This window comes from Falco naumanni, chromosome 3 (genome assembly GCF_017639655.2).
Source record: "Falco naumanni isolate bFalNau1 chromosome 3, bFalNau1.pat, whole genome shotgun sequence".
In the NCBI taxonomy this organism is placed as follows: Eukaryota; Metazoa; Chordata; class Aves; order Falconiformes; family Falconidae; genus Falco; species Falco naumanni.
Window position 1 is genome coordinate 117,119,332 of NC_054056.1, and position 27,347 is coordinate 117,146,678.

The window sequence follows — 27,347 nt, forward strand, 5'->3', positions numbered from 1 at the left end:
TCATATTAATAGGAAAGAAATCAGAGTCATGGAAACGAGAAAGAACTCTATCAATGTAAGTTGAAAAATAATTACCAAAGTCAGTATTTTAAAACCTAGACATTACTGTCTTCAGTGTCAGTTCTGTTGATCTCATTTTTGTAACTTCTAAATATATATATGTATATATATATCTATATAAAAAAATTAAAATTTCCTTCATTTGCCATGTCTCCAAAAAGCTTTAAAGACATTTTGAAGGTGCACTTGCCCAGCAGTTTTTCAGATGAAATAACATACAGATAAAATATTCTATGGAAGGAGAAGATAACATACATACTTCTCAGTATTGGCATCAAACAGCTGTGAGATTTGGATTTGGGCCTCTGTTTCTTCAGCAGTATCTAACTTATATGGGACCACACACAAACAAAGTCTTTGCACATTTTTACCTTGTTATTTCTGTCTACAGCTTCTTTGAAAGGTTGTGTAACTGAAGCCTGGAAGCCATTCAAACTTTTCTCATTGAGATGATAAAGGAGTAGAATCTGTTATTGGTTCTTTAGAACTTTGGTATCTTTGGGTGCTCTGTACTGTGTGTACTTTGAAAGTGTTATTAGAGATGCTAAGTACACTGACATTTTTACTTGCTACTTTAATTTTGCTATATTGCTTTTAACTTTACAAATATTGTACTTTCTGAAGAGGCAGGTAAGATCCCGATGTAAAGAACAGTAAAGAGCTAGAAAAATCAATGGCAACTATGACATGACTTTTAATCTTATGGTAGCTGTGGTACCTTTTTCTTTTGAAGACCAGATTTACAATGATGATCAAAATAATTTTAAAAGTAATGCCCTTAGCAAGGCATCTGTTACTTTGATCTGTTTTCATTTGATGCTAAAATTGTTTCCTTCGATGCTGTTTGTAATCAGGACATAGTACAGAAAGGGTAAATTACTGGTGTTTCTTATGATACACTTATCCAATTGGAAAGTAAACTAAGTTATCAATCAAAATTGCTGATCTGATTCTTGTGTGTTGATGGTATACTGTCTCATAAAGAAAAATGTTAGGTGGTCTAGATTAAAGGAAGCAAAAACACATGAGTGGCTGTACAGGATCAGATCAATGACAGTCTAGTCCACTATCCTAGCTGTGATAGTGGCTAAGAGCAGATGCCTCTAGGAGAATATAGGGAAAATCACGAACCTACATGCTACTTCCATTCAGGCTTTTGGGCTCCAACTGTTGTTTGCTTAGGAACTTCCAGAGCCTGATACGGTTTCAGGCATCGTTAGTCATTCTTGGTGGGTTTCTCTTTCATAAAATTCTTCATTCTCTCTGTCAGCACTGTACACCATGCTGTGGCAAGAAGAATCACAGCTACATTACTTTTAGCAGCTTTGCACTTACTGGTGTCCTTCTTATATTACCTGGTTCTTGTATTGCAAGGAACAGGTAACAGTTTATCTTCTAAACACCCTAATTTCAGTCATGATTTTACGACATTTCCTCATGTTATTGTCACAGTGGTCTCTTTCGCAGACTGAAGATTTCTGACTGGCTTAGTTGTCCCTGTTAGGGAAACAGTTCTACATCAATTAGCCTTCTCCTTTCTGAACTCTTTCAGTTCTGTATGTTTGAGTAGGCTGTATACACTATTTGACAGGCGATCTACATATTTGTGTAGTGACCTAATGATGATCTTTGTTTTGTTTTATATTACTTTCCTTATAATAATACAGTAATGCACAGTTTGTCACTTACTTTCTTGACTGTTGCTGAACATAAAGTTGGTAGATTCATGAATCTGTGAACCACAGCTCCGGGATCTTGCTCCTGAACAGTCTGACACACTGAGGGCCTCTTATTTCACACATAAGTTTAGGATTTTTTTCCCCCATTTATTTATACTGAATTTCATTTGACATTTTATTGCCCAGTCATTAGATTTCATAAGGTCCTAGCTGTGATGCCAGGAACATGCCATTCTGTGTTGTATAAGCTTCCATGCTGGGAATTGCATTTATGCAAATACAGCCTAATTACGTGCCAGATAACATTGCAGATGAATGTGCCTCCCGTTAAAGCATGTCATTTAGGGTTCTTGTCACAATCTGGATTGCCTTGGGTTTATTTTCTTTGGAATTAATTACTTGGCAAGCACTTTGAGCAGCTGGGCAGGTGTGCCAGAGACATTTCATTAATTAGGATGAAGAAAAACTGGGCTTACATCTTGAAGGCAGTTGACTGGGATTTAGAGGTTCCTTTTAGGAGATCTGTTCGCTGCAAATGCTAATGAACTTTTAGATCTCCTGTCCCTTAGCTGGATGGTTCATGGTTCTTTCTATGTATGTTCTTGGTTCTCTGGTCAGGAAAGTCAGTATGTGTGTTTAATTTGATGCTAAGATTGTTAGAATGTTTCTTCCTGGTGTCTCCTAGTCTCTGTCTACTTTGTACAGCCAGACTTAAGGAGGTTAAGCAGTAAGGTCTGTGTCACCTGTTAAAGTGACATAAAGAGGTCAGTGGGATGCTCACACTATTAGCATAATGAACGCTCCTTCCCAGTCATACTTCAATTTCTGAGATCCAGTATTTCCCCAACACTAAATGGGAAAAGAACAATAGCTGCTCTTTCTGGATTGCATTATATATGGTAACTTGTTGGGGAAGTAGTCTCTTTAATAAAAGCTTGTGTTACATGGGGATAATGCTTTACAAAGCTTAATGAATTAATCTACAATGAGTACTTCATTACGTAAAATGGTAGTGTTCGTTCATCCTGTGTATAGGGAACCTAAAGACAGGTGTGAGAATTTTTAAATTCATAAACTCGTCAAAGGAACTAATTAATTACATGCTAAGAGAGAAGTAAATCTAAGCCTTAAGTCTCTGCTAAGGGAAAAGAGGTTGCAGAGAAATAACAGCATATTTCTAAAAGCAGTGATCTTGAATATTTTTTAGTATTGGTATGCAAGACCATTGTATGTTTCATACTCACTTTGTTGCTTTTCTACTTAAATGGCTAGATTTTATTTACTTTAAAATGTTCCTACACGTACATAGTGTATAGGCAATATATTTCTTTGTTAGAAAGATAGGTGGTTTTGTATTTAAATGTAATCTTGACAAGTCATCTGAAAATCTAAGTAGCCTAGAGGACTCTTATTAGGATAATTGTATTACTGATGATCATGATGATGGAAGTCCTCAGAGATATTTCAGTGTGATCATTTCAGTGTTACTGTGCTTGGTTGTCTTCATTACATTTAATCACTCAGAATATTTTTTTCGAAGTGACTTAATTTCTAAGAAGCTTTTTCTCTCTGCTGTTTGAAGATGTCAGTTTTCATTTTGGTTGCGCTGTTAATCTGAGCAAATGAGTTGTGGGTGGGTGTTTTGTTTTGGTTTTTTTTTTTAACTACAAACACTTCTGTTTCTTCCATAAATTCATCACCCTGTACCTTTAAAAATATGCTTAATTTTTAAAGAACTTTTCTTACAAAGTTCTTAAATTCCAGTTTTAGTGCTTACAGAAGATAAGGTGCCTTTTTCTTTTCCAGCTGCCTTTTAATCTAGATAAATACTCTTGTCTCATAATTTGACTGATACAGGTTTTTTTTTAACAGTACCTAAGTGCTGTAGGACCTTAGCCTATATCAGTTGTACCAACCACTACACAAATATGTAATAACAGGTATTTCAGGCCCTGAATCTTTACAATGTAAATAGCCAAGACAGACATGAGGCAAATAGCAGTACGTTTATTGTTGGCACACATGGGCTAACTGACCTGCCATCCTGTTACTCTCTTTCCTTGCTGAAGCACTTTATTTTCGCACTAATGTAGCGTGCTTAAATAATCTCTGGTCTTTGATTATGAATTTCTTTACCTTTCATTTGCTCCCTTTCCTTGTATTCACATTATTTTAAATCTAACTTCGAGTTCTAGTTTAGTTAGTTCACCAGCCTCAGGAAGGAATCGTTATATATACTGCATTTGATACTGTTAATTACTATTACCATCCTCTTCAGATGCAATGGAGTCTCAGAGATGTGCTTAGTCTGCTATGTGTTGTCCCTGCCCTGCTCCTGGGAGCCAGAGTTGATGCATTCCTGGTAGCTCTGTCTGGAGTGCTGTGATCTGTGGTCTCCTGTGTGATGGATACTCCTAAGCATGTTTTTGAGAGAGAGAAGGAACTGCACCTTAATGCCCACCGTACTGTGAAGGGTGAAGTGGATTATATTGCCTGAAACTCTCTACTCTTCTGTTATTCCCCTCTTTGTTGCTGCAGACAGCATGTTTCTAGAATTCCGACAACTTTCAGAAGAATACAAGATGGTTCTAGTTTTCTAGGGGGAAAAAAAAAAGGCATATTCTGAATTAGCAAACATACTCTCCTGTCCTGAGTTTCTTAAAATCTTTTTTTTTTTACATGCTGAAAGTACTTTAAAAATGTTGAACTGTTCGTAGGAGAGGTTGCCTACCAAGAGGATTTTTGTTTTGAAATGTCTATCAGGTAATGGACTGACAAAAAACAAATGGGTCGAGGGGGTATTTAGTGTTCATGTTTTATGCTCGTGTACTTTACAAAAACTCTGACATAGCTCTTATTTTTTCATGCTTGTAAAGCACTCATGTAAGAAAGAAATTACTATAATGCTTTTATATATATATATGTGTGTGTGTGTAATATAAGGTGGTTAACCTCGACTAAGGGCCAAACGCCCAGCCCCACCCCCCCAAGCCGGCTGACTCCCTCCCCCCTCCTCAGCAGGACAGGGGAAGAAAATAGGGGGAGAAAGCTCATGGGCTGAGGTGAAGACAGGGAGATCACTTACCAGTTACTGTCGTGGGAAAAACAGGCCTGACTTGGGGAAAGTCAATGTAATTTACTGCCAAATAAATTAGAATTAGATGGTGAGAAACTAAGTAAGACATTAAAACACCTGCCCACCCCTTCCCCGCTCCCAGCTGCCCCCCGGGCTCCTGTCCCCTGTCCCCCGGGCTGGGGCCGGGGCCGGGCCGGGTCTGTGCCGTGTGCCAGCCCGTGTGAGCCCCTCAGCCCCGCTCCTGCCTCCTGCCCCGTCTCCCTGCTCCAGCGCGGGCCCTGCCCCGGGCTGCAGCCCTTCAGGGACCCCCTGCTCCCGCCGGGGCTCTCCAGGGCCGCAGCTCCTGCAGGAAAGAGCCCCCAGCTGCGGCCTGGGGCCCTCCCCGGGCTGCGGGCTGGGGCTCTGCCCCGGCGGGGGCTCGCCAGGGCTGCAGGGGAGCCCTGCTCCGGGCCTGCGGCACCCCCTGCCCTCCTCCTGCTGCGGCCTGGGGCTGCCTCTGCTGCTGCTCCCCCCCTCGGCTGCCTCCTCCTCTGCCTGGGCCGCCTCTGGCCCTGGCCCAAACCTGTTGCCCCCCTCCCCGGCGCCCCCGGCTTGTGCAGAGGCCACCCCCAGCCCCACCGCCAGCACCTGGGCACAAACAGCCCTGTATATAATATTAAGTGCATTTCATGTGTTTTTAAAAAACGACAATAAGCAGGTTTGTACTGTCACTGGGTTGGAATTATTTCTTCTTCAGAGAAGCTGCAGCTTTAACCTATAACCTTAGCTGCTTTTGCATCTCATGACATTGTATGGCCAGTTACCTGTGGATGCAGTGGAATGCAAAAAATTTTTGTGGTATCCTGGATTTCCTTGCAACAGAGTTTGAGACCACTGTAGTTGTGATGTGCCAGTTGAAAGGTGTCTATGTTTCTGTCACCTGAATCAGACCAGGAATCGCTGTACCCCATGGCGTTACAAGGGAGCTATGGGTTAGAGTGGGACAGAAGCTATCCTGTGCCAGCTTCAGTGCTTAGTCACCGGGTCGTACAGGTTTAACTCCCTTAGTAAACTTTCCCTCATTCAAATACGAAATGGTGTGGGATTGTTCTGCGAAGTGTGCTGTGAAAGTGGCTAGTGAACTTAAATTGACAATTTACTTACCCTTTGAGAGCAGAGTGGAAATGCCAGTAAGAGATTTTGCCTTTGTTGTGACAGCAGTGACTGTGATGTTGGAAAGGCAAGCTGTGGTTTTGCAGTTACCATGGAAAAAGTGTTGGTCATGTGTTGTTACCATGGAAATATTCAGTGTGGGTTCTAGAAATTAGGAAGATTTCTGGACAGAGTAGAAAGACAATTGTTCTTTTTATAGTAAAAGGCTGCACAAGATATTTGACAGTATGGATTGATAAAAGAAAGCTGTGGAGGACCTAGCATCTTCATATCTCCAAACTTCATGTGAGAAAATAAAATTTCGGAAGTCTCAAAAACCAGACATATCAAGTAATTTAAAACTTCTGGTGAACTACTTCATTGATGCTTTAAACTTTCCAATTACCTGTTTTCTCCTGCCATCATTAAGTTCTGCAGCCTACCAGGGCTTTTAACAGCTTATGTTTTTCCATTCTGTGGTCACTGTTTAATGTGTTGCAGAGGAGCTAGACAGTGTCTAATCATCTTTGCTACCCAGTCAAAGAACAGGAAAAAGGTAAATAATTAAAAAAAAATCACTAGCAAGAGAACATCGGGGTTTTTGGAGGCCTCTGGCAGAGAAGTCCTTTTGCACAGTATAATGTAGAGATTAAAAAAAAAAATAATCCTTCTTCACCAGAGAAAAAATTTAAACTAACCTTTTTCTGCTGTCTCTCCCTCCCCCCCCCCCCCCAAATAGAATGGGTTTTTAAAAGGTAAATTGACAGGCATTAGTTGTATGTCTGTGATGTTGCTTTAAGTATTATCTATTCCTTTCTCAAAGAAATGAAAACTTGTGTCATATACAAAATGGAAAATCTGAATAATACCATGCAGTTTTTCACGCTTGGTTCTTGTTATGTTTTTCTTTGCAATTTCATGTACCAATCACTGTCAGCTTTTTTCTAAATACAGGACTGGTGAAAATCATTCATCAATTTGGAAAGAATATCTTTCCTTAGGTTATTGTCATTAAAAAAAGATTTCAAAGCCTGTGATCAAATATAGGTATGATAAGTTTTGCTGGTGAGCTCTTAAGCTTTTTAGTGTATTACTTCCTCAAATCTTAGGCTAATAATAATGTTTGCTTTAACATCAGTTGGTTTCTAAGGGATGTTGAGAGCTGGTCTAGGGGTGGATTGATACCTTGATATTTCTTGTGCAAGTTAGAAATAAAATTCCTATTAGCCCATACTAAATTCATAGAACCCTAGAATGGGTTGGAAGGGCCCTTAAAGATCATCTAGTTCCAGCCCCCTGCCACCCGACCAGGTTGCTCAAAGCCCCGTCCAGCCTGGCCTTGGACACTGCCAGGGATGGGGCATCCACAGCTGCTCTGGGAAACCTGTGCCGGTGTCTCACCACACTCCTAGTGAAGATTTCCTTCCTAGTATCTAATCTAAATCTACCCTCTTTCAGTTCAAAACTATTACCCCTTGTCCTGTCACTACAGACTTTGGCAAAGAGTCTCTCTCCATTTTCTTTTAAGCTTCCTTTACATATTGGAAAGCTGCAGTAAGTCTCCCCAGAGCCTTCTCTTCTCCAGGCTGAACAACCCCAACTCTCTCAGCCTGTCTTCATAGGAGAGGTGCTCCAGCCCTCTGATCATCTTCATGCTCCTCCTCTGGACTTGCTCCAACAGGTCCATGTCCTCCTTATGTTGGGTGCCCCAGGGCCGGATGCAGTACTTGAGGTGGGGTCTCACCAGAGTGGAGTGGCGGGTGGTGGGTGAATGACCTCCGACCTGCTGGCCACACTTCTTTTGATGCAGCTGAGGATACACTTAGCTTTCTGGGCTGCGAGTGCACATTGCCAGGTCGTGTTGAGCTTCTCGTCAACCAACATGCTGAAGTCTTTCTCCTCAATGCTGCTCTCAATCCATTGTCCACCCAGCCTGTATTTGTGCTTGGAAGTGCCCTGACCCACGTGCAGGACCTTGAACTTGGCCCTGTTGACCTTCATGAGTTTTAGTCCATCCCACCTCTCAAGCCTGTTAAGGTTCCTCTGGATGGCATCCCTTCCCTCTAGCGTGTTGACTGCACCACACAGCTTGATATCATTGGCAAACTTGCTGAGGGTATACTCAACGCCTGCTATTCTGTGCTCTAATTTCCCTTCCTTTTCCCTTGGTCTTCATGGGCTAGATTACTACATGATGATTTTATTTAGTTATATTACAAGAGAAAAGGCTTAATTTTAGTTGAACTTTCATAAAATTTAGTCAAATATTCATAAAAATGACTAATTGATATGTTTTTCAGTTTTCTAGATATAATAACAGATATGATTGTTTTCCCATTTGTAGCTATCCTGCTCAGACTTAGCTCTTCTGATATTTTTTTCTATAAGTTTGATGCTGCTGGTTGATTTTTCTGCAGTGAACCCACGTGGAACAAATATGTTTGAATATTTAATGTTAATAAACACTCTTAGTTTCAGCATTCATAGAGATAAAGGTAGAATTTAACAATGAGGAAACCACACTAATGCTGCATATGCTTCAAAGTCGTACAATGTGGACATGGCTCCTTCATGTTTTGGTTGCTTTCAGGGCTTGTGTTTTTAATCTTTTTTTTTTGTTTGCTTGTGTTTTAATCTATAAGTCATTAACTAGTAAACCTGGAAAAGAACAGTGATGTTTAAAAGAAGGTGGTGAGGTGGGGTTTGGCCTAGATGATCTTCAAAGCTCCCTTCTAAACCAAACCGATCTATGAAAATGCATGGATTATTATACCAAGGTAATAAAGTACAAACCCCCTTCTAAACCAAACCAGTCTATGAAAATGCATGGATTATTATACCAAGGTAATAAAGTACAAACCCCCTTCTAAACCAAACCAGTCTATGAAAATGCATGGATTATTATACCAAGGTAATAAAGTACAAACCTTTGGGATTTGTAAATGGAACTACGATTGCTTGAATTTGGACATCGTGGTCTTTGTTCTTACCTGTGTTGCCATCTAAAAGATGGAACCGTTATTACATCGTGTATTTCTCTTACTTTGGTAAGCCTACGTGAGTCACTTTAATGTCTGTCCCTTAACAGTAACCTGTTAATAAATGTGTTACTGAACAGTCCAAAGCAGTGTTTTCAGGTGGACAAAGAAAGTTATGCACAGTAAGTTTTGATTAATTCTTAGTAAATTACATTGCTACAGGCAGGGTGTTACATTGCACAGGCAGGGTGTTCTCATCTGCCTGTCCTGCTCTCCCTCGGTAGTTGATACAATGGGTTATTCAGTGCTTTGGCGATATTCTTGAGCAAAGATAAAACATTAGAAAATAAAGTGTTAGCCTTTTGCTTTTAAATTCTTTCAGACTGTTCATTGAGAAATGCTTGATCTGTGCTGTCTGTTCTGAGGGCTGGAAACTAATCTTGACTGGCAAAACCTGGTTCCATCACATGGTTGGCAACCCGGGTTAATTTAGGTAGACTGCAAGTTGTGTGGTTCTGAAAATGTGTTAGGGGTCTTTTTGTGTTTGGATCTTGCATCTAATGAAACTAAATGCCTGGTCTTAAATATGAACTATGTAATTTCTGATCACAGTGGTTTTTTCTATTCTTATATTGCCTGGTGATCTCATTATAATTCCTTATTTAGAATTGCTGGATTTAGTGACTAAAGGCTGTATCTAGATTGAGATGATGCAGTAGGAGTAGATTGGTAGGTAGAAGCAGTCTGCTAAAAGCTCTTCCATTACATTGTGGCCAGACTTACCCTGGCCTTCTGGATAAAATACCCCTCCATGCATGACCCAAATCTGTCTGAAGCGCTGCTTGTTGGTTCAGGTTATTATGTCCCCATTAGAGGTTGCAGTACAGTGCCTGTTCTCTGGGATTGCAGTCTTTGATTTATTTTTGTTTACTCCAAAAATAATCTAGTTTGCATGCACTGAAATTGCTCTGCAAACCCAAGTGGGGATGACGATATTTGCTTCACCCGTGCAGCAAAACAACAGGTGTGCCAAAGTCCATCCTAACTGTTGCACAAAGACATACATCAAATGAACATTAATCATAAATATGACAACTTGTTTTGTGGGTTCTAGGGAAAAAGCAATTTTTCATGCACTCCACACAAAAGTTGATACGTATTTCATTTAGCAATTAGTTCTTTTGTTTATGTGTGGAGGTCACCAGAACCATCAAAATAGTTTTCCCTCCTTTAAAATTTTCCTTTCTTAAAATTCCCTTTCTTTAAAGCACTTAGAAATGTTATGAGAGTTGGATCATTCCTTCTGCTACTTCAGTGGTAGTATCTCATACCATCTTCTGAAGAGCAGTGCCTTGGCCCTTGCAGGAGCCAGTTAACGTTCTGTGGCAACTGCAGGAATCGCATTTTGCACATCTTCACTCGGCTTCCAGCAATCCTCTGCAGAAGTCCGTTGAAGCCTTGAGAATGTTGTGGTTTATGTGGAATATTGTGGCCAGCAATGAAGTACCACACAGCCGCTCCCTCCCCTTCCCCAGTGGGATGGGGGAAGAATTGTAAGGGTAAAATCGACAAAGAAACACATGGGTTGAGATAAAGACAGTTTAATAATTAAAAAAAAAAAAAAAAAAGTAAGGAAAAGAGGGGAAAGAGAGGAAAATGAACCCAAAACCAAGTGATGCAAATGAAAACAATTGCTCACCACCAGCTGAGCAATGCCCAGCCTGTCCCTGGGCAGTGACCCTCCCTGCCAACTTCCACCCCCAGCTTTCCATGCTGAGCATGATGTCATATAGTCTGGAATACCCCTGGGGTCAGCTGGCGTCACCTGTCCCAGCTGTGTCCCCTCCCAGCTCCTCGTGCACCCCCAGCCTCCTCGCTGGCGGAGTGGGGTGAGGAGCAGCAAAGCCCTTGGCTCTGTGTCAGCGCTGCCCAGCAATAATGAAAAATTCCCTGTGTTATCCACACTGTTTCCAGCATGAATCCAAAGCGCAGCCCCATACCAGCTGCTGGGAAGAAAATCAACTCTATCCCAGCTAAACCCAGTACAGCTATACAGCATCTAGTCAGGCTTTGCTGACGTGAAGGATATCAGTGTATGTGAATACATCTTTTACTGTAGTGTGTAAAGGTTATTGACCTTTTTTGACCGTATTTGACACGGACTGCTAGTAAATACTAAACTGAGGATACTCCTCTAAGGATATCGATTTCTGTTAAGCTTTTTGTTGACTATTACAATGCGAACCTTAGTTACCATTATGCCTTTGTTATACATGAGAAATATTTTATATGTTTATACATCAGTAGACAGTAAAAAACATCGCTTCTTCGCTCCCCCCCCCCCCCCCCCCCATATGCTTGAAAAAAGAACCCTCAGGCCTCAAAACTGGAAGTTAGTTTAAAAGATACTAAGCAGCTGTTAGGGTCACTATCATGGAAAAACATGAACTTTTATTGTTCTTTTTTAAATATTGTAAATATTAAAACTAGTTTTCTATTATTAACTTTGACATTTCTATTGTGATATTTCAAATGTGGTTACCTTCCTTTCCTGTGACCTTCACTGATTTTTGATGTAGTCCTGTTTGAGATTTTTTGGCTTCTAGAGAAAAACGTAGCAAATAATCTTTACTTTTTGCCTTTTTGTATAAAATGTTAATATCTCTTCTTGTGTATTTTCTCGCATTTTGATAATACAGATCGAGATGCATGGGAATAAAGCATAGCATTAGACAAGCAAAAGTAATTTCATTTATTCTGTTTCTAGATGGAATCAGTGTTACAGGACTTCCGCTCTCCAGTCCTTTTCGGCAGGTTGTCAAACCAAGAGTAGAGACTAAACCTATTAACCCCCAAGAAAGCAGCAAAGTTGGTGACTTCAGTCATGTGAAGGTAAGTGACATCATTGGACTGTGGTATGGTTTGTTGTGTGATTAAAAAATAAAAGTTTGTCTCTTCATTTTTTCCCCTTTTTATTTTTTTTTAGAACAGCTTGATCTTCTGTGTTTGGATTGTTATATTAGAACAAACAAAAAGGTGAAACAAGGTCAGGCTAACAGTAGAAATTGCAAAGGGTTGGTTATCAGTACGATATACTCAAGGAACTGTCGGTTCTTTACCTCATGTTGCTTTCTTATGATGTGTACTCTGCAGGAAGGTGCTTCTATATGAATTATTGGTGGTTTTATATTAAAATATATGGAAGGATTTGTACCTTCTGAACATGTGGGATCAAAGGCTTATCTTCATAGTTCCAGTAGTAAGCCTTTTAGTGGTGTTCGTATAAGTAATAAAACAGAATAGTTGAGAGTGCCAGAAGAAAGTAAATAAAAGCAGGATGAAAGAACAATTGTGTAGGCAGAAGCTGCATTGTGCTTACTGAGAAAGAGTCTTCCCCGGAGTGAGCTACATTTATTTTTCTGTTGAAGATCTTACTGGTTGAAGATGGGAATGTCGTTTTGAGCAGTGAAATAACAGCTTGGTACTCTTCAGATTTGCTGAAGATACAGTAACAGAAATTGTAAAAAATGTGCTGTAGCACTTCAGTGGTCTCTTCCATAGCTTTGGTGAATGCCTTACATGCCTTGTAGAATTCAGTATATTTCCTACATGAATTGGTGTTCTGTGTCGGTTTGTTCATTCAGAATTTATATCAAGCATTGTGCAATGCAATATTTGACTTAGTATGTTTTTGCGAAGCAAACATAGGCTTTGCTTTTCTTAGTAATTTGCTTTGCATGTGTATTTGCTTCCTTCCCAGTGAGATTATTTACAATTCTATTTGATCAGTAAACAGGTGAAGCTATTAATTTTTAAGTGTGTTTCTTTTGGACTTTTAGCACTGCTAATTCATCATCATTTGATTCTGCAGTAAAGAAAGGATGATGACAGCACGTGAAAGACGATTAAAAAATTAGTAAAGCCTTTCTTTTTATTTTATGACATAGCAAGGTATTTCCCAGTTGCTCATAAATATAAATCAGCATGACTGAGGAAAGAATTTGATATTTAAGTGGGTAAAATGCCCAGCGTTAATTTTTAAATTTAGAACTTTGTGTTGAATGTCTGACCTATAGACACTTCTGACTTAAGAAAGCAAGGGGAATGTTCTTTTGAAGCTGGATTAAAAATCCAGAAATGCAGAATTTCTTTGCACCAAACACATGAAAAAAAAAACCCTTTTAGTGCACTTTTTGCTTGTCAACCAGTTGTCCTGGCAACCAAGAAGTTGCAGGTTCACAATTATCTATGTGATGGTATTACAAGGATGCTGGAGAGCTGTAAAGCAAGAACTTGGTTTTTAACAGTGTATAGTGAAACAGTCTGGTGGGAATGCATATGCTTGATTCTGGTTTTAGGTTTATGGAATGAATTTTGATTTAATTAGTTGGTATTTTGTGATGGAAGGACCTTGCAGGTGATCAAAACTGTGTTCAATAGAGAATAAATATTCTGTTAGTATCAAGGAATTCCCTTAATCACTAACTTTGCACTTTTTTGTAATGTTTAGAAGAGATGATTGGGGGGGGGGGGGGGGGGGGGGGGGGAATAAAAATCAGGCTGTTAAAATACCCAGCAGGTTAAAGCTCTGGAGGAAGTCCACAAAATTGTATTTCTGATCACTTAAAATACTGTCGTTCTGATCATGTATTTGCAGACTACATTCGTGATAGGACAAATATGACTTAAATCTTCCCAATATTTGTAAGATTGATCTATTGTAGATGAGGAGAGAGAAGACCATAGTAAGGTATCACCATCTGCAGGATGATTTATTATCATGGCTCGTTCCATTTTAACAAATGTCCATTTCTATAACTTCCATTTCTATTTACCATTTTCATATACTCATAAGTAATAATCTTATTGCAGCTTGTCCCGGTTAAACTACTATAAACCGATCATTTGATTACCTGGATTAGAAATGCTTATGAAGTTCAGAACTATTTAGAGTATCTTAGAAGTAGTTTTCCATTCACTAGACTATCGAATTAATAAAGTGGTTGTGTATATGGACATATGTAGTTGGTGCTGGGCAAATGACCAGAAGAAATTACCTTTCATGACTGAAGAGAACACATTTGTGTATTTAGATGACTACATTACATATGACTGCTAGTCCTTTTGTCATAAAGTATTATATCCAGCTTTTGTCCCTGTTGGCTACTACTTCTGTTTAATACTGTCTGTTTGTGACTTCTCTCTACTTTGACAAGTACTCTTTAGTAGGAAGAAATGTACGAGCCACCAGTAACTTAAAATAAAAGGTAGACATTCCAGAAAAACTATCAGGCAGTTATTGTATATTGAGTCCGTTAAGCATTGATAGATGTAATTGGCATGTGTTCTGGTCTGGTTTTCTTGGCTGGGTTCTGAGGAATTGGCTAGATTTTTGGTTTTGACTCGCTTGGTTTTAGGCTGGGTTTTCAGAGTACACAAATGCATATTTGTTGTCAGACACAAGCAGTTTTGGTCAGTAGGAACATTCTTGTCTAAAATGTAGCACGCTGGAATATATCTGAGAGATGATCCAAAGTTCCTTTTGAACCTGAGTCTCAAAATATTTGATATTTATGTATCTTTTTGAGTTCCCTAGACCCTCCTTAAAAGATACTTCAGTTTCTCTCTGCAGAACAATCCTGCATGTGTGGGCTATTGCCAGGGTCCTGCACCGTGCCTTTTGGGCTGGTCGATTGCTTGATGATGTTTAAAGGTTTATCTTGTAAATAGTCAAGCCAGTTAAAGTGATTTGACAAGGACTAATGTAAGAAGCAAGTGGGAGTTTTTAAGTTAAGAAACAAGATTATCTTAGACAATTTGTATGTGTGGTGAAGGTGCTCTGCTGTCATTTATTAATGACTTAGCAGTAGGTGTCTGTTGTGAATATTCAGGAGTAGTAGTTATTTTTCGATCCTGCATGCTGTGCATAAGCTAGTCTTCAAATAAAGGTGATTTTTTTCAAATGAAAATTCATGTAAATCAATACTTCTTTTGTTGCTGATTCTGAAATGTCATTGTTCGGTTATTTATAAGTCTTAATGCTTAAACCTTCCTCCCAATTTTTGTGCTTCAGTCTTGGATATGGCTGGTATTGAAGTTGAACTTCTCGGGAATCTAAGCTTTCAATTTTGCCACGGGCTGTCTTCTAATAAACCAGTCACTGGCTTGTGGAAATACTGTTATAATGATCTTATAAATTCTGTATAAAAATTGCTTTATGACCTCATCATAAGACTTGCTTATACCTTCAAGCTGAATAGAATATCATGGTGTAATATTATGTTCAGATGTACTCTCTCCTATTGTTCACTACTGAGTAGTTGTGTTAGGCGTTGTTGAAAAACCTTGTTTGTTCTAGGGTGCATCTGTAGGGCAGAGTGAGTTGGCCCCTGCTTAGCTATGCATTGCTGTGGCTATACTGATAGGTGAAATAGTCTATTTTAAGGCTGAATGTGTTACTTCTTGAGTAACACTGCAGTGTGTTTAGATATTCAACTATTCTATGTATTAATGCAAAAGCTGCAGTAAGAACTTTAAACAAATATCCTAATCTCTCAGCAAACAATGTGTTATTTTTAACCTGATGAATTCTTTACTGTTTTTCATGCTTGGAAGCTGAGATTATTTGGCTTAGTCTGGTTCTTCTCAGTGGTGGAAGAAACACACTTTTACTCCATGCCACATATTATGGAATTGAGGAAATGATCCATGGAAATTTCATTCTTAATGTTACAGTGATTGCCATCAAGTAATGGTAATTCATTAGTAATTCCTTTTTGTTACAAGGTGAAAGGGAGACTTATTCATCAAGATACTTTGCCTCAACATAATGTGCATGGTTACTTTGGAACAAGTCTTCTGGGATTAAGAAATGCTGCATGACCGTAACTGGACAAAAGACCAAATCAAATGTTGAAATGGAGAAGTCTTTTAGTTGGGTGAAGAAAACTTCAAAAAAATACTGTGGTTTTCTTGATTTAAGCTGTTAAACATAGACACTGATTAGTGGCCATTTGCATGGCAGACTGAGGGCTGATTTATAATTTTTGAGGGTCTCAGCTGACTGACTGACTTGTTTTCAAACTTGTATGTCCAGGAGAATTTGCCTCTGCATACTGAAAATCAGCTGTAATTCTAGAGATGCAACTGCAGAAACTGGAGAGGTTTAAGTAATCTCATGCAACTGCTCTGTTCCAGCACTATCAGTAAATGGTAGGAAGTGTTAAAGTATAGTATGTAGAGCAAATCTAATTTAATACACCGTCATTAGCGTATCATTTCTGATTTAGTCAGCAGTGTATTAAAGTGAGATAGAGGCCTTAATTGGATTGTTCCGTGCAGTTCTCGGGCTCTGCTCTTCTAGTATGAAAGCATGCTGTTAACTGAGATAAACTGTACGTTATTGTTGCTTTAAGCTCTAACTCCTTTTACCTGTAAGCCTTACATCTATTCTAAGTTTAAGCCCTTATACAGAACAAGTTGGATTATTTTTTTTTTAAACTTTTAGAGAATTCTGGATCCTGCTGAAGTTAGTGGGGATGTTGAATCTACAGAGCACAGTTGAAATTTAGATTACTCCGTTTTGATGGCAAAAATGTGAATTTAGGAATGAGATCTTAGGCAAAACCATAAAACCCAAATTAGATGTTCTTCTTCCACACTGTCCTATTTTGGAATTCAGTACAGTGCTTGTAAATACTGTGGCTCTGAGTTGTCCTTCTGTATAAACACGTCAAGTCTTATGAAGATTAAAAAAACCAAGGAAGATGCAAGTCTGTTTCTTGTTTCCCTAATAATTTTCAAACCTTTAAAAGAGAAGATAAAAAATCCCAAGCAAAGCTCTTTCACTTATCAAGTTCGTTTTTATCGAAATGATATATAAATCTGTAATAATTAATTGACATTTGTGAAATAAGTATCAGAAAGCCAGTCACATTTCTTGAAGTCTGCTGAGATTGGAGCCATAAGCCAAATCAACCTTTGCCAGATCACCAAGGTGTTTTTTGTTGCCTTCCTGGCTGAGAATTGCAGTTTCCCTCGAAATAAAGTGGATAATAAAAGTAGAGTTGTTCTGCAAATGAGAGCTGAATTCTTGGTAATTGGTACCTGCCTGGCAAAATTTGATTATGACCTGGATTTGGATGGAAGCCTGCAGTTTTTGAGTAGGCTGGGTGTAGACACTCTTAACTTTCCTTCCCTGCCCAGTTTGGCATTGCTTATATTCATTTCAGTGCTTTTGGGTTCTGTAAATAGTTGAGTGTTTAGCACTGTTTCTAATCACCAACGCTGTTCCTCTTTTGTGAATTGTTCCATCAAGAAAGCAACACTCTGCTGTGCTCTAGAGAGGACTTTACTTCAGAACACAAAGAAAATACTTTACTAAAGCTATTCTCTAGAGCAGTGGGGGGAAAAAAGTTGCTACTCCCCCCTGGATTTGAAAAAATTAAATTCAGTAATCTCATCTGGTATTTTACATTCAGTATTATCACTGTAGTAGTGTAGCAGTAGCAGTACTTGGTATTATCACTGTAGTAGTGATTCAATTCAACACGTTTTACAACTTGAAGAACTTCCTATTTTTGCCATTTTATTTGACATGAAAGAAGCATTAACATTTTTCTGTAGTATTGATAGAAAAATTTTATGTAGATTCACTATCTGCCTGTTAAAGCACCATTTTCTCAAGGTTTTTTTCATTGTCACTCAATAAATAAGAGATGATAGCTTGCTTATACCCAAACAAATGTCTCATCAGGGGTACCTGCAGCAGGTACTATCTACTATATAAACCACATTTCATCTTTCTTTCTCTGTTGTCTAAAGATGAACAAAGAAAAATTAAAGTTGGCATCAACACAATAAACAGTGCTTCTGTGAACAGCCGTAGACTCTGCAGTCACGAAAGCTTCTTTCCCGAGGGTGATCCATGGCTGTTGTTGGCCTGGTTACTCAACTACAGTACAATCCTGTTGCTCTAGTTAGGATGTGTCAGTATCTTTTGAGACAAAAAATTTCTGGTAGTTTTTCATCAGCTTGCTAGACTACATTTGAGTAATTAATATAGTCTGAGCATCAACAGCAGACACCATTTGTATTTATCTGCTGCCGCTGTTCAGAATGTTCCAGTGTGACAGCACTGGAAATATTTCAGACAAAAGGAGTTCCCTCTAAGCAGCTGTTGTACCTTGGAAAGAAGGTAACAGTAGATGAACCCATTTGGGTATGGGCGGTACCCTGAGATCAGTGTCAACTCCAAACATTACTTTGGATTGTTTATCATGGTAATGCCTAAGAAGTGCTCTCTACAAACAGAACAGCAGTAGGTGGGTACTTCCATAATGACATTATGAGAAGAAAGCAGAAAATCTTAATATTGAAGTAGGCTTCTGTAGGAGGGCATTGACTGTATAGAAAATGTAGGAAGAAATGGAGGGGAAGGTGACTGGGTTAAAGTAATGGAGAAAAAGAAAAGATGGGCTTATGTGAAGACTTGCCGACGTGGAAACTTGAAGTGGGGAGAGGGTTGGAACAAACATTTAGAGTAGGTAGTGAAAGTCCAGTCAGGTCTGTAAGAAATGTTAAGAATAAATGGACATGGAGAGATCTGTGTGAATGCTCTGCGTGCATTGGGTGATACATTTCCTCACAACAGCTCTTCCAGAAGACAGAGGTCACGTGTTGCCTAGAGCTCTCAGAATGTAAACTGCAATGTGCCACATGGCCAAATGTCATCGCAAAGTCAGAATACCTCTGGATATATGTACTTCAATTTTGGTCTTGTGAGTTCTTGCATTTTTAGTTTTTCTCTCATAATGAGAACAGATGAGGTAGGTCAGACACAGGGTTTAGACCAAAGACTACTCTATTTCAGGTACCTAATTTACTTGTTTCTCAGTCTCTGTACATTTATACTTCTTGAGTTGTGGATCCTCTGGCAATGAAGAGATGCTGCAGTAGTCCTCATGGTTGCTTCTGCCAAATGGAGACTTCCAGCGCCAAGCATGAAGAGTGCAGTTGATCAGCCTCTGAAGACTTGCTCTACTTACTAGACTTAATTCACAGCAATGAACTGCCTTTTGTCAGTACTTAACCTCTCTGCTCACACTTTGGATTTGGTCTGAATGTCCAATTTAAAGAGAGCGTGGTTTTTTTTTCCATTTCCTCTGCAGGTGGATTTTGATTCATTTTATGTGCTTCTAAAATGAGAGTGTATAATCCAAGTCTGAATCAGAAGCCTAGTAGCATCTTAGGTATCACGCTGTGCTTCAGCTAATAAACCCTTTCTTTCAACAGTGCTTATTTTATTCATAGTGATATAATTCCTCTTTGACTACACATCTTCTAGTTCTTAACTGACTCATGTTCAGTCATACCAAGTTCTGGACACAGGGAGCTCAAATGTGTTCATGAAAAAAGCTGTAGGTAAGAAAATGTGGAAGAGACTTGCATTCTGTTGTAAGTAGACACTCTTTCAAGCATTTGATATTTAGATTTCAATTATAATATAAGTTCTGGATATTTGGGATGTTACATTAAATTTATGGCCAAATGTATTTCCATCCTTCATCCTTACAAAGATCTGTGCAGTATTTTCATGCATTTAATGTGTGGGTGAACATAGAATTTTGCCATGCTCACTTTTACTAGGTTTGTGATGTTAATTTCTAGTGTTTTAACTTTACTAGAAGTGTGGAATTGCCTGGAAGGCATGTAACTACTCCGGTGGGACAATGTGGTGGCAGAAGCTGAAATGCACAAGAAAATAGAACTGGGGAGATTAAGGGAGAGGGCAGCTCTGATCAGTCAGAAGGTTCCTCAGTGCCTACATAAATTGATCCAGTGAAGTTGTTCATGTTCTTTTGGAAGCAAAATAAAGATTTTATTTCAGCCTATGTGAGTGTGAAATTAAATGCAGAGTGTCATACACGTGCTGTCTTACTACAGTTAACTGTAACCTGCCTCGAGGGTGTTATTGTTCCTGACACTTAGGTCAGGGTAATACCATTTAATTAACAGTATCAGTTAATTTTGTTCATATCTTTAGAACTATGCACAGAAGAAAATGTTATACAATGTAAGATTAGAGGTTGAATGTAATGTATATCTTTCAGCAAACAGCTGGAGCCAAGCTGGAAGTGTATTAAAAGTAATTGAATGGATTTGGGTTCTTTTCTGGAAAGCAACATTCTGAATACAAGGAATAGATAGAATCATGCTTTTTATTTCACTCTGAAACTGTTATTTCATCTGTTTCAAAATCCTGTTGCAAAGTTGTCCTCAGTTGACCATCTGTACATTCTGGTTAGTAACTTTGCATTTGTGAGTTGTTCCATGTAAGTTCAGTAACATTCATGGCTGCATTTTCATTTTTAGCTAGTTATTCCAGTCTTAATCCTTTCAAACTGCTCTAATACTATCAGTATTTTGAGAATTCACTGGAACGATTTTTGTTCTACTGTAATTGAACTTGTGCAGTTCCCCAGCTGCCTTGGCAGTGCAAAGGGCCTTCTATCTGCAGTTCTCCAGCTTGCCTTTTGTCTACTGCTTAGTTCACCCTTTTGTTCCTCCATTTCCTCTCTTTTCAGCTTGTAGGTTTTTAAATTGTTCTAAAATCTCTTTACTCTTATCCTCATAGCTATAAAGTTTATTAAAAAATCTTTATATATAAACTTACAAAAGTTTATAACTTCAGACCCTAGTAGGTAAATCACGTACCAAATAAATACTACTCATATGTTGTTTACTTTTTTGGTATCTCTTTGCTTCTTGTTTTGTCCCTGAAAATAAGGGAGACTACCTTGTTATAGTTCGGGAAAGTTGCTACCTGGAGGAAATAATTTTTCTAACTTCTGAACGATTTAGTAAGAAATGGAAGTTTACATGCAGAGTCATGAATATACATTATAGTCCTTTGACTTAGGTCCTTATAATGATGTTGTATTCCTGTTATAAATCTTTCCCTGAAACAATAACAAATCACCTACCTCAAAAAAATCATTCAGGTGTGATAGACTTAACCAAATGAACTGGTAAGGAGCTGTTTGGAATAAAAAAGATGACTTCTCTGGAAGAGTAGTTTGTGAGAGAGGAGGCATGCTCTCCAAATTACAGTAATTGGAACAGTTACTCTGTTAATGTAATACCACTTTCGATACTGTGCAGGAATTGCATCCTAGTCATCTTTTCACATCCAGGCCCACCTGTTTAGGCTTTAATTTCATTACTAGCTAGTAGTAGCAAACACTGTCTCCAGCCTAGTTGTATTCATTTATGTTGCTGCTGCTATTAGTGTTTTTTATTTACACCTGTTTTCTAGACCTAAATAGTAATAGCTTTGAATATATGGAAGAAGACATGGATAAGAATGGGTAATTTAGGCTCTTTTACCTCTCGTTGGAGTGTTTTGTTCTGATCACTAACATTCGGTTCTGACATTATGAAATGGTCAAGTTAAAAATGTAATGATCTAGAAATTTGCTGCTGAACTTGGTTTCAACCGCATGTTACGTTTTTGCTTAAATATTGCTCATCCTGCATATGATAATCTCTTCTTGCCAAATGTTTGATGGAACTTTTTTGAAATTATATAATTTTATCAATTTAATCTTTTTCTGTGGTCTTTTAACCACAGAGACCCGGTGTATTGACAAATAATGAAGAACAGCTTTTCTGAAGTCTGCCATAAATGCTGTGTACCACATGTGGGACTTCCATAGCAGCATATCCTTGAATTAGTTTAAAATTGCAAGGTTTTATTCTGTTGTTTTTAAAATACCTAGATTAGTTCTCTTTCTGTCAATTTAGGAATTAATAAATCTGCAAGCCAGTTCAGTTTTTTTAATTTTTAAATAACTTTCTTTTTGAGATAGTCTTCATTTCTCCATCACAGACACAGATGATAGTTATGATTGGAGGTTGGTTCTGTTTTTTGGGCAACTAGCCAAAGGAGTTAGAGCATTTTGATAAATAAGTATATTGCAGATCTTCTGTTTAGCTGAAAGTGGCACTCTTAATAGCTGCCTTACCCACGAGTATGAGAAAGCGAATGAAGTTTAGTAATTTATCACTGTGGGGACTTCAAAAGGGTAGGTCAAGTGTGGTAGTTTTCCTCAGAAGAAATTGGAAGCACAGAATGTGATGGCTCTAACTGATGCCAAGCCATTTTTGAAAGGGCACATCAGAATCTACTTTACCAGCTTCGTTTCACCTTGGGAAATGACTGGATAATCAACACAGCAAGCACCACATTTACTGTTTATAAGGTAAAACAGGTTTTAAATGTCATAGTTTGCAATTTTTTAGTAAGGTAGTTTGGGCTGATAGTCTCATAGAGGGATTGCTTAAGAGAACTCCGATTTTATTTATTTGTTTAAGGCTTTATATTGTTATCAGTGAAAACAGGCATAAATCCCTAAGTTTTTATGCATGTTTATATCTTAGTATAGTACTAAGAATGATGTTGTGCTAACTTGATCATTGATCAGTGTCAAAGGCTGACTCTCAGGGTAAGTAGAAGTTTGACTTTAAAAGCTTTAAAATTCCAGGAAATGAAAATTATCTAAAATTGTCAAAAGTAGGGGAGGGAAAATCCTCTTATAAGAGGGGGAAAAAACCGAGAAATAAATAAATAAATATATTTTTAATAGTGTTACATGAAATAGATCCAAGTTATATTTTTTGGCCATTTTATGAAAGTGGTTTCTATGGTTTGTCATTAAACTGCTGTTCTTGCTGTATATTGCAGTGACTGATGAGGTGAGAGAGGAAAAACAGCTGATGAAAAAAATCCATCTATGAAGAGGGGAAAGTGCAGGAGTTTAGAGATGCTTGTCAATTAGGGAGTAATTTCTTAATTTTTCTCTGTGATTGATTTAGACCTGTTTTTCTGTAGGTGTAAACTTACAGTAAATGAAATTTCCAACATTACTGTGTTTAAATGGAATAAAAATCTGGTGGTAGAAGATGTAGAAAAAAGTACTGTAACTATTCCTGTAGAAAAATTAATGCTTTGCACTGGTGCACGTTTGGGTCTAGAATATTTTCCGTGCCTTTTGACTTAGAGATCCTGTGGTTTGATGATGTATTAGTATAAATATTACTCTTAAGTGATTTGAATATACATAAACTGTCTGTAGCCATTAAGTACAGTGAACTTAATATATCATTCTCTGCAATTACATCTGTAAAAGTCGACAACTCATAATGACTAGCTTTTTTAAAACGTGGGACTCAACACCTATTTTTGATTTAGCTGAAATAGATCTGAGTAAGAGGAAAAGACAAATGACAAGAAGCAATTGAAATGCATGTTTTCCTATTAAAGTGATTCTCAGGAGCAAGGAGGCTTCTAGATTACTTCACGGTGGCAGATAATCTATATAAATTTTATTAAGTTTACTTTCAGTTGTGTTATATCTTTGTATAAAATGACTAGCAAGCTGAGTAATAAATCTCAAGTACTGTACAAGTAACTTGATTAGGATTACGTCATTCCATGAAACTCCACTCATTTTTTTGTTATACACTATGCAAATGCAAGTAACAGACAGTTCTATTACTATTGCTGCCACTTGGTATCGTGGCTGACAGTCCAGAACAATGAGTAGGTGACTTGCCCAAGATGTACAGTTAGGTATGTTTTTGATATAAGCAGGAAATGTTCCTTACCATGACTAGGGTGAGAAACAAGTGATGTAATCCTTTCTTTGGACTGTAAATAATAATAAAAAAAATCCCACATTCTTCACTGCTGGAGAAACTTAGTGTGAAGTTTTCTGTGCTTAGCATCTTTATACTTTTTCCAAAAGTCATTTCTAGATTTTGCCCCTTGCCCAGTGCTTGTCTTCTATGGGTAATTATCTCTGCCTGTTTAATTCTTGCGTGTCAATTTCTCTTGCGTCTTACATATTTTTTTCTACCTCTTGCTTGGTCAGTGCAGTGCTGTGGTCAATCCAAACCCTTTCCCTGAGTTTATCTGATTGCTTGGTAACCACCTACAGACTATATTGTTAGCTCCTGCTCCAGTCTAGCATGGGGAGAATAGCTATAAATGGAGAGCAAATTAGTTGAAATGCAAAAAGATGGAACGTTATCCCACTGCTGTGAATCTATTGTTTTAACCTTGGTGGAAAACTTTCTACTGATGTTCCAGCTAATCTGATCCTGATAAAGTTACCTTAGACGTTCTAGCATCAAGCCAAGAATTCTGAGCAGAAACGTGGTTTTGGAAGTAATTTGACTTTATTAAAATATTTATGTGGTGGAAAACTTTCAACATCCGTATAGCAGTTACGTTAGTGGTGGCCTCCCCATGCCATTCGAGAGTGCATTTTCCCACTAGCCTTAATTTGTCCATCTTCAGTTTCCCTCACTGGGTTTTGGAGCAAGTAAAAGGCCTCCTGTCTTGGGTATCTTTTCTCTACTTATTGTAAATTAGATCATGTGAGACCAATTATTTTGAGTTTTATTCTGAGCTTTCGTGTATGACAGGGATGTCAAACTCAGAAGGAAGGAGAGCACTACTTTTCCAGAAGTATTATGCAGCTCAGTGATCGTTTCCTAAAAAGTGCTGGTTTTGATATTCAGACTGTATCTCTATAAAGTTTTAAAGTTTTATAAATTATAATGAACATTTTTAATGTCGCGGTTTTAAAGCTAACCTATTGGGTTTTCTTTGTGGTTGTACTGTCATGCAACTATAATGCATAACTTCACCAATTTTTCTGCTACAAAAGGAGTAAAATAGTTTGATTGAATTGTGATTGTTCTTTGTACTTGGCATCCAAGTGTGAGTTATGATCTCCCAGTCTAGATGGAATGGAATTGAAATGTTAGGCGATCGTTAGATCTTAAACTGAAAAATTATGAAAGTAGTAATAATTTTATTATGTTCTTTGCCACTTAATTCAGTGGGTGTTGCTCAGAGTGGTTGTTGTTGAACTTAAGAGAATTCAGTTGAGGAAAAGAATAAGCTGTCCCCAAATTTGAGCAGTTATAACCCTGTATTTAACTGAATAGTAACATTGGCTATGATTTCTGTGGAGGAAAAATCCAAAAACCACAAAAAGCAAACCCCCTAATCCTTGGATGCTAGTGTAGTGGCAGCTCTGCTCAACTTTACCTCTTTTTGTGAAAGTCATTCGCTTTGAAACATCCCCACTGTAAAAGTTAATTCCTGTGGATATGTGGGTCACAGATGACAGTGGAAGCGGTATCACCAGTGGGGACCATTTCTAACAGTTACCTAGTAGCATTTTTTTCAGTATATATTTTATCAAGGCACTTGGAATTCGAATTGAAAAGCGTGACAGTGAGCATGTGGACATTCTTCCTTTATATACTGTATACAGAGGACCTGGTTTCCCCCTGAAAATTAGAGATGATGACATAACTATGTGCAAAACAAGACATGGCATCTGTCTGTACTCTGCAGTGCCAGGTTGGATTGCACGTACATCACGCTAGGCTCTCCTAGTCATGTGTGTTGAATCTGCCCTGGAAGAGTAAGGCATTAGATAGGGTATTTATATTCCAAGAACAAACTTGTAGTGGGTACTGACTGAGAAAAGGAGGAGGAATTCAGACGTCTACGTAATTTGCTTTGTGAGAAGAACACCTTCTGCATTCTGGGCAAAATTTACAGGTGGTACTTTAATCTCTGTTCTTGTGATGTCCAGCTCACTCCAGGGAGGAATGTATGGGAAATGGTGCCAGAGGGTAACTTGACAGCAGTAAGCTGAGATAGCTCCGACTGCCCTTCGTAACAGGGAATAGCTGTCGTAATTGCTACTGTCCAGTGACAGAAGTGGCTCAGATCAGTTCTGATACCCGGAGAGTGTCTCCCATGCACGTGGAACATATGGAAGAGCATGGGCTTTGTCACTGATGTAGAAGTGTCTTCTTCCAGTTCTATATCTACATGTTTCTGTTTGTGATTTCAGACATGTCTACCACTGCCTTACCCTTTCACTTAGGATTTTCCTCCTTCATAAGTAGCATGTGTCTACCCATTTCTAGAATTGTCTTTGCTAGGTAGGTTAATATTTTTATAATAAGTTGTTTGAAGCTTTTCTGCCTTTTGGTTTTTTTATCTCTTCTCGTGTCTCATAGTATTTTCTACTTGATGAAGTGCTTTGCCACGTACAAAACTCTGGCTTTCTTTTTCAGGAATCTTGCCATCTGTTGAGTACCTTGTACTAGCCTAACGTGTGAAAGTTGGTAAGACTCAGCTCATGTTCTCTTTTCCTCATTTGTACAGCTTACAGGCTTGCCATCTTACTCAGAAAGAAAATAAACTGTATGAGCATTAGGCTTTTTAAGGATATGTAGAAGGATATTGTATGGGAATAGAAGTCAGTCTGTAACTGAGACTGTAGTGCATTTTCATTTTGCATCATCATTTTTACTTTCCTTTCTTGGTTCTACAAAATCTCCCTGTTTCAAAATACTCGTGGTGTGTATGTTCTAGACTACAGCATAATGAGACCATACAGTTTGGGGTTCACAATTCAGTTTCTCATGTATTTGAATATACTCAAATGTGAGTTGACAATCACCAAAATGGTGGGTGTACTTAAATTTACTCTTAAAAGTTTTCAACCTTACTAAAAAAAAAAAAAAAGTAATTTAACTTCTTTAAAGTCTTAAACAAGACATACAGTACCTTTAATACTGAATGTTTTATTGAAAGTGTTGGTTTTTTTTTTTTTCCCCCTAGTTGGTTTAACAGTAGTATAAAGTATCAGATATGGTGGATGTAACGTGTTCTTATCAGGCTCATGTCCCTGCAAAAAAGGACCCAGAAGTAAAAATTTCCTGCAGTCTTCTCAGTGAATGAAGATTTAACTGCTTTCAAAAAAAAAACAACTTAGAAAGTCTTTTTGGGGACTTAGAAAGTGTATTTTGGGGAAGAGAGGAGACTGCTCAGTTACTATTCAGTATGCCTTCCTTGCAGACAATCTGAAATACATAAAAGTGGAACTTGCTTTTGTAAACAGAAACCTTCAGGTCAGAGGATTAGGAAAGCAAATGAAAATGCTCTGTGAAAACTAGTTCTCTGAGACAAGACACGCTTTTTTGAAGAAGCTGAAAAGAAAAATTTGGAATGCTGAAAAATGAGGAACTGTTAGTCCTTTGTGCTCACATGGTTGAAGTCCTCCACTATATAGTGAAACACTTCATTAAAATTTTGTCAGCCTTGCTGAAGGTTAGCGTTGGACTAACCTAAACAAATGTGATGGATTGAATATCTTGCAGTGCTACACCTCAGCACAATTTCACAGTTTCTGTACCGTCTTTTTTTCTCAACCCCCACCCCCCCACTCCCCCCTTAAAGGAAGGTAAATATTGTTTTGATCATTTAGTTCCTGTGTTTTGAGAATTTATTCCTTCATCTTTGCATGGCTATCTGTTTGGAGTTATGTT

The 27,347-nt window shown here is 38.2% G+C and overlaps 1 protein-coding gene across 5 annotated transcripts in view; it reads left to right on the forward strand.

Annotated features, from left to right (window-relative positions):
• The window catches only part of TRAPPC9 (trafficking protein particle complex subunit 9), a 508,912-nt gene that overhangs the window by 95,787 nt on the left and 385,778 nt on the right, over positions 1–27,347 (forward strand). For all 5 annotated transcript variants that reach the window (XM_040585704.1, XM_040585706.1, XM_040585707.1 and 2 more), the window contains one exon: positions 11,692–11,816. In XM_040585704.1, the coding sequence (XP_040441638.1) occupies positions 11,692–11,816 (125 nt within the window). The remainder of the gene's footprint in view (positions 1–11,691; positions 11,817–27,347) is intronic.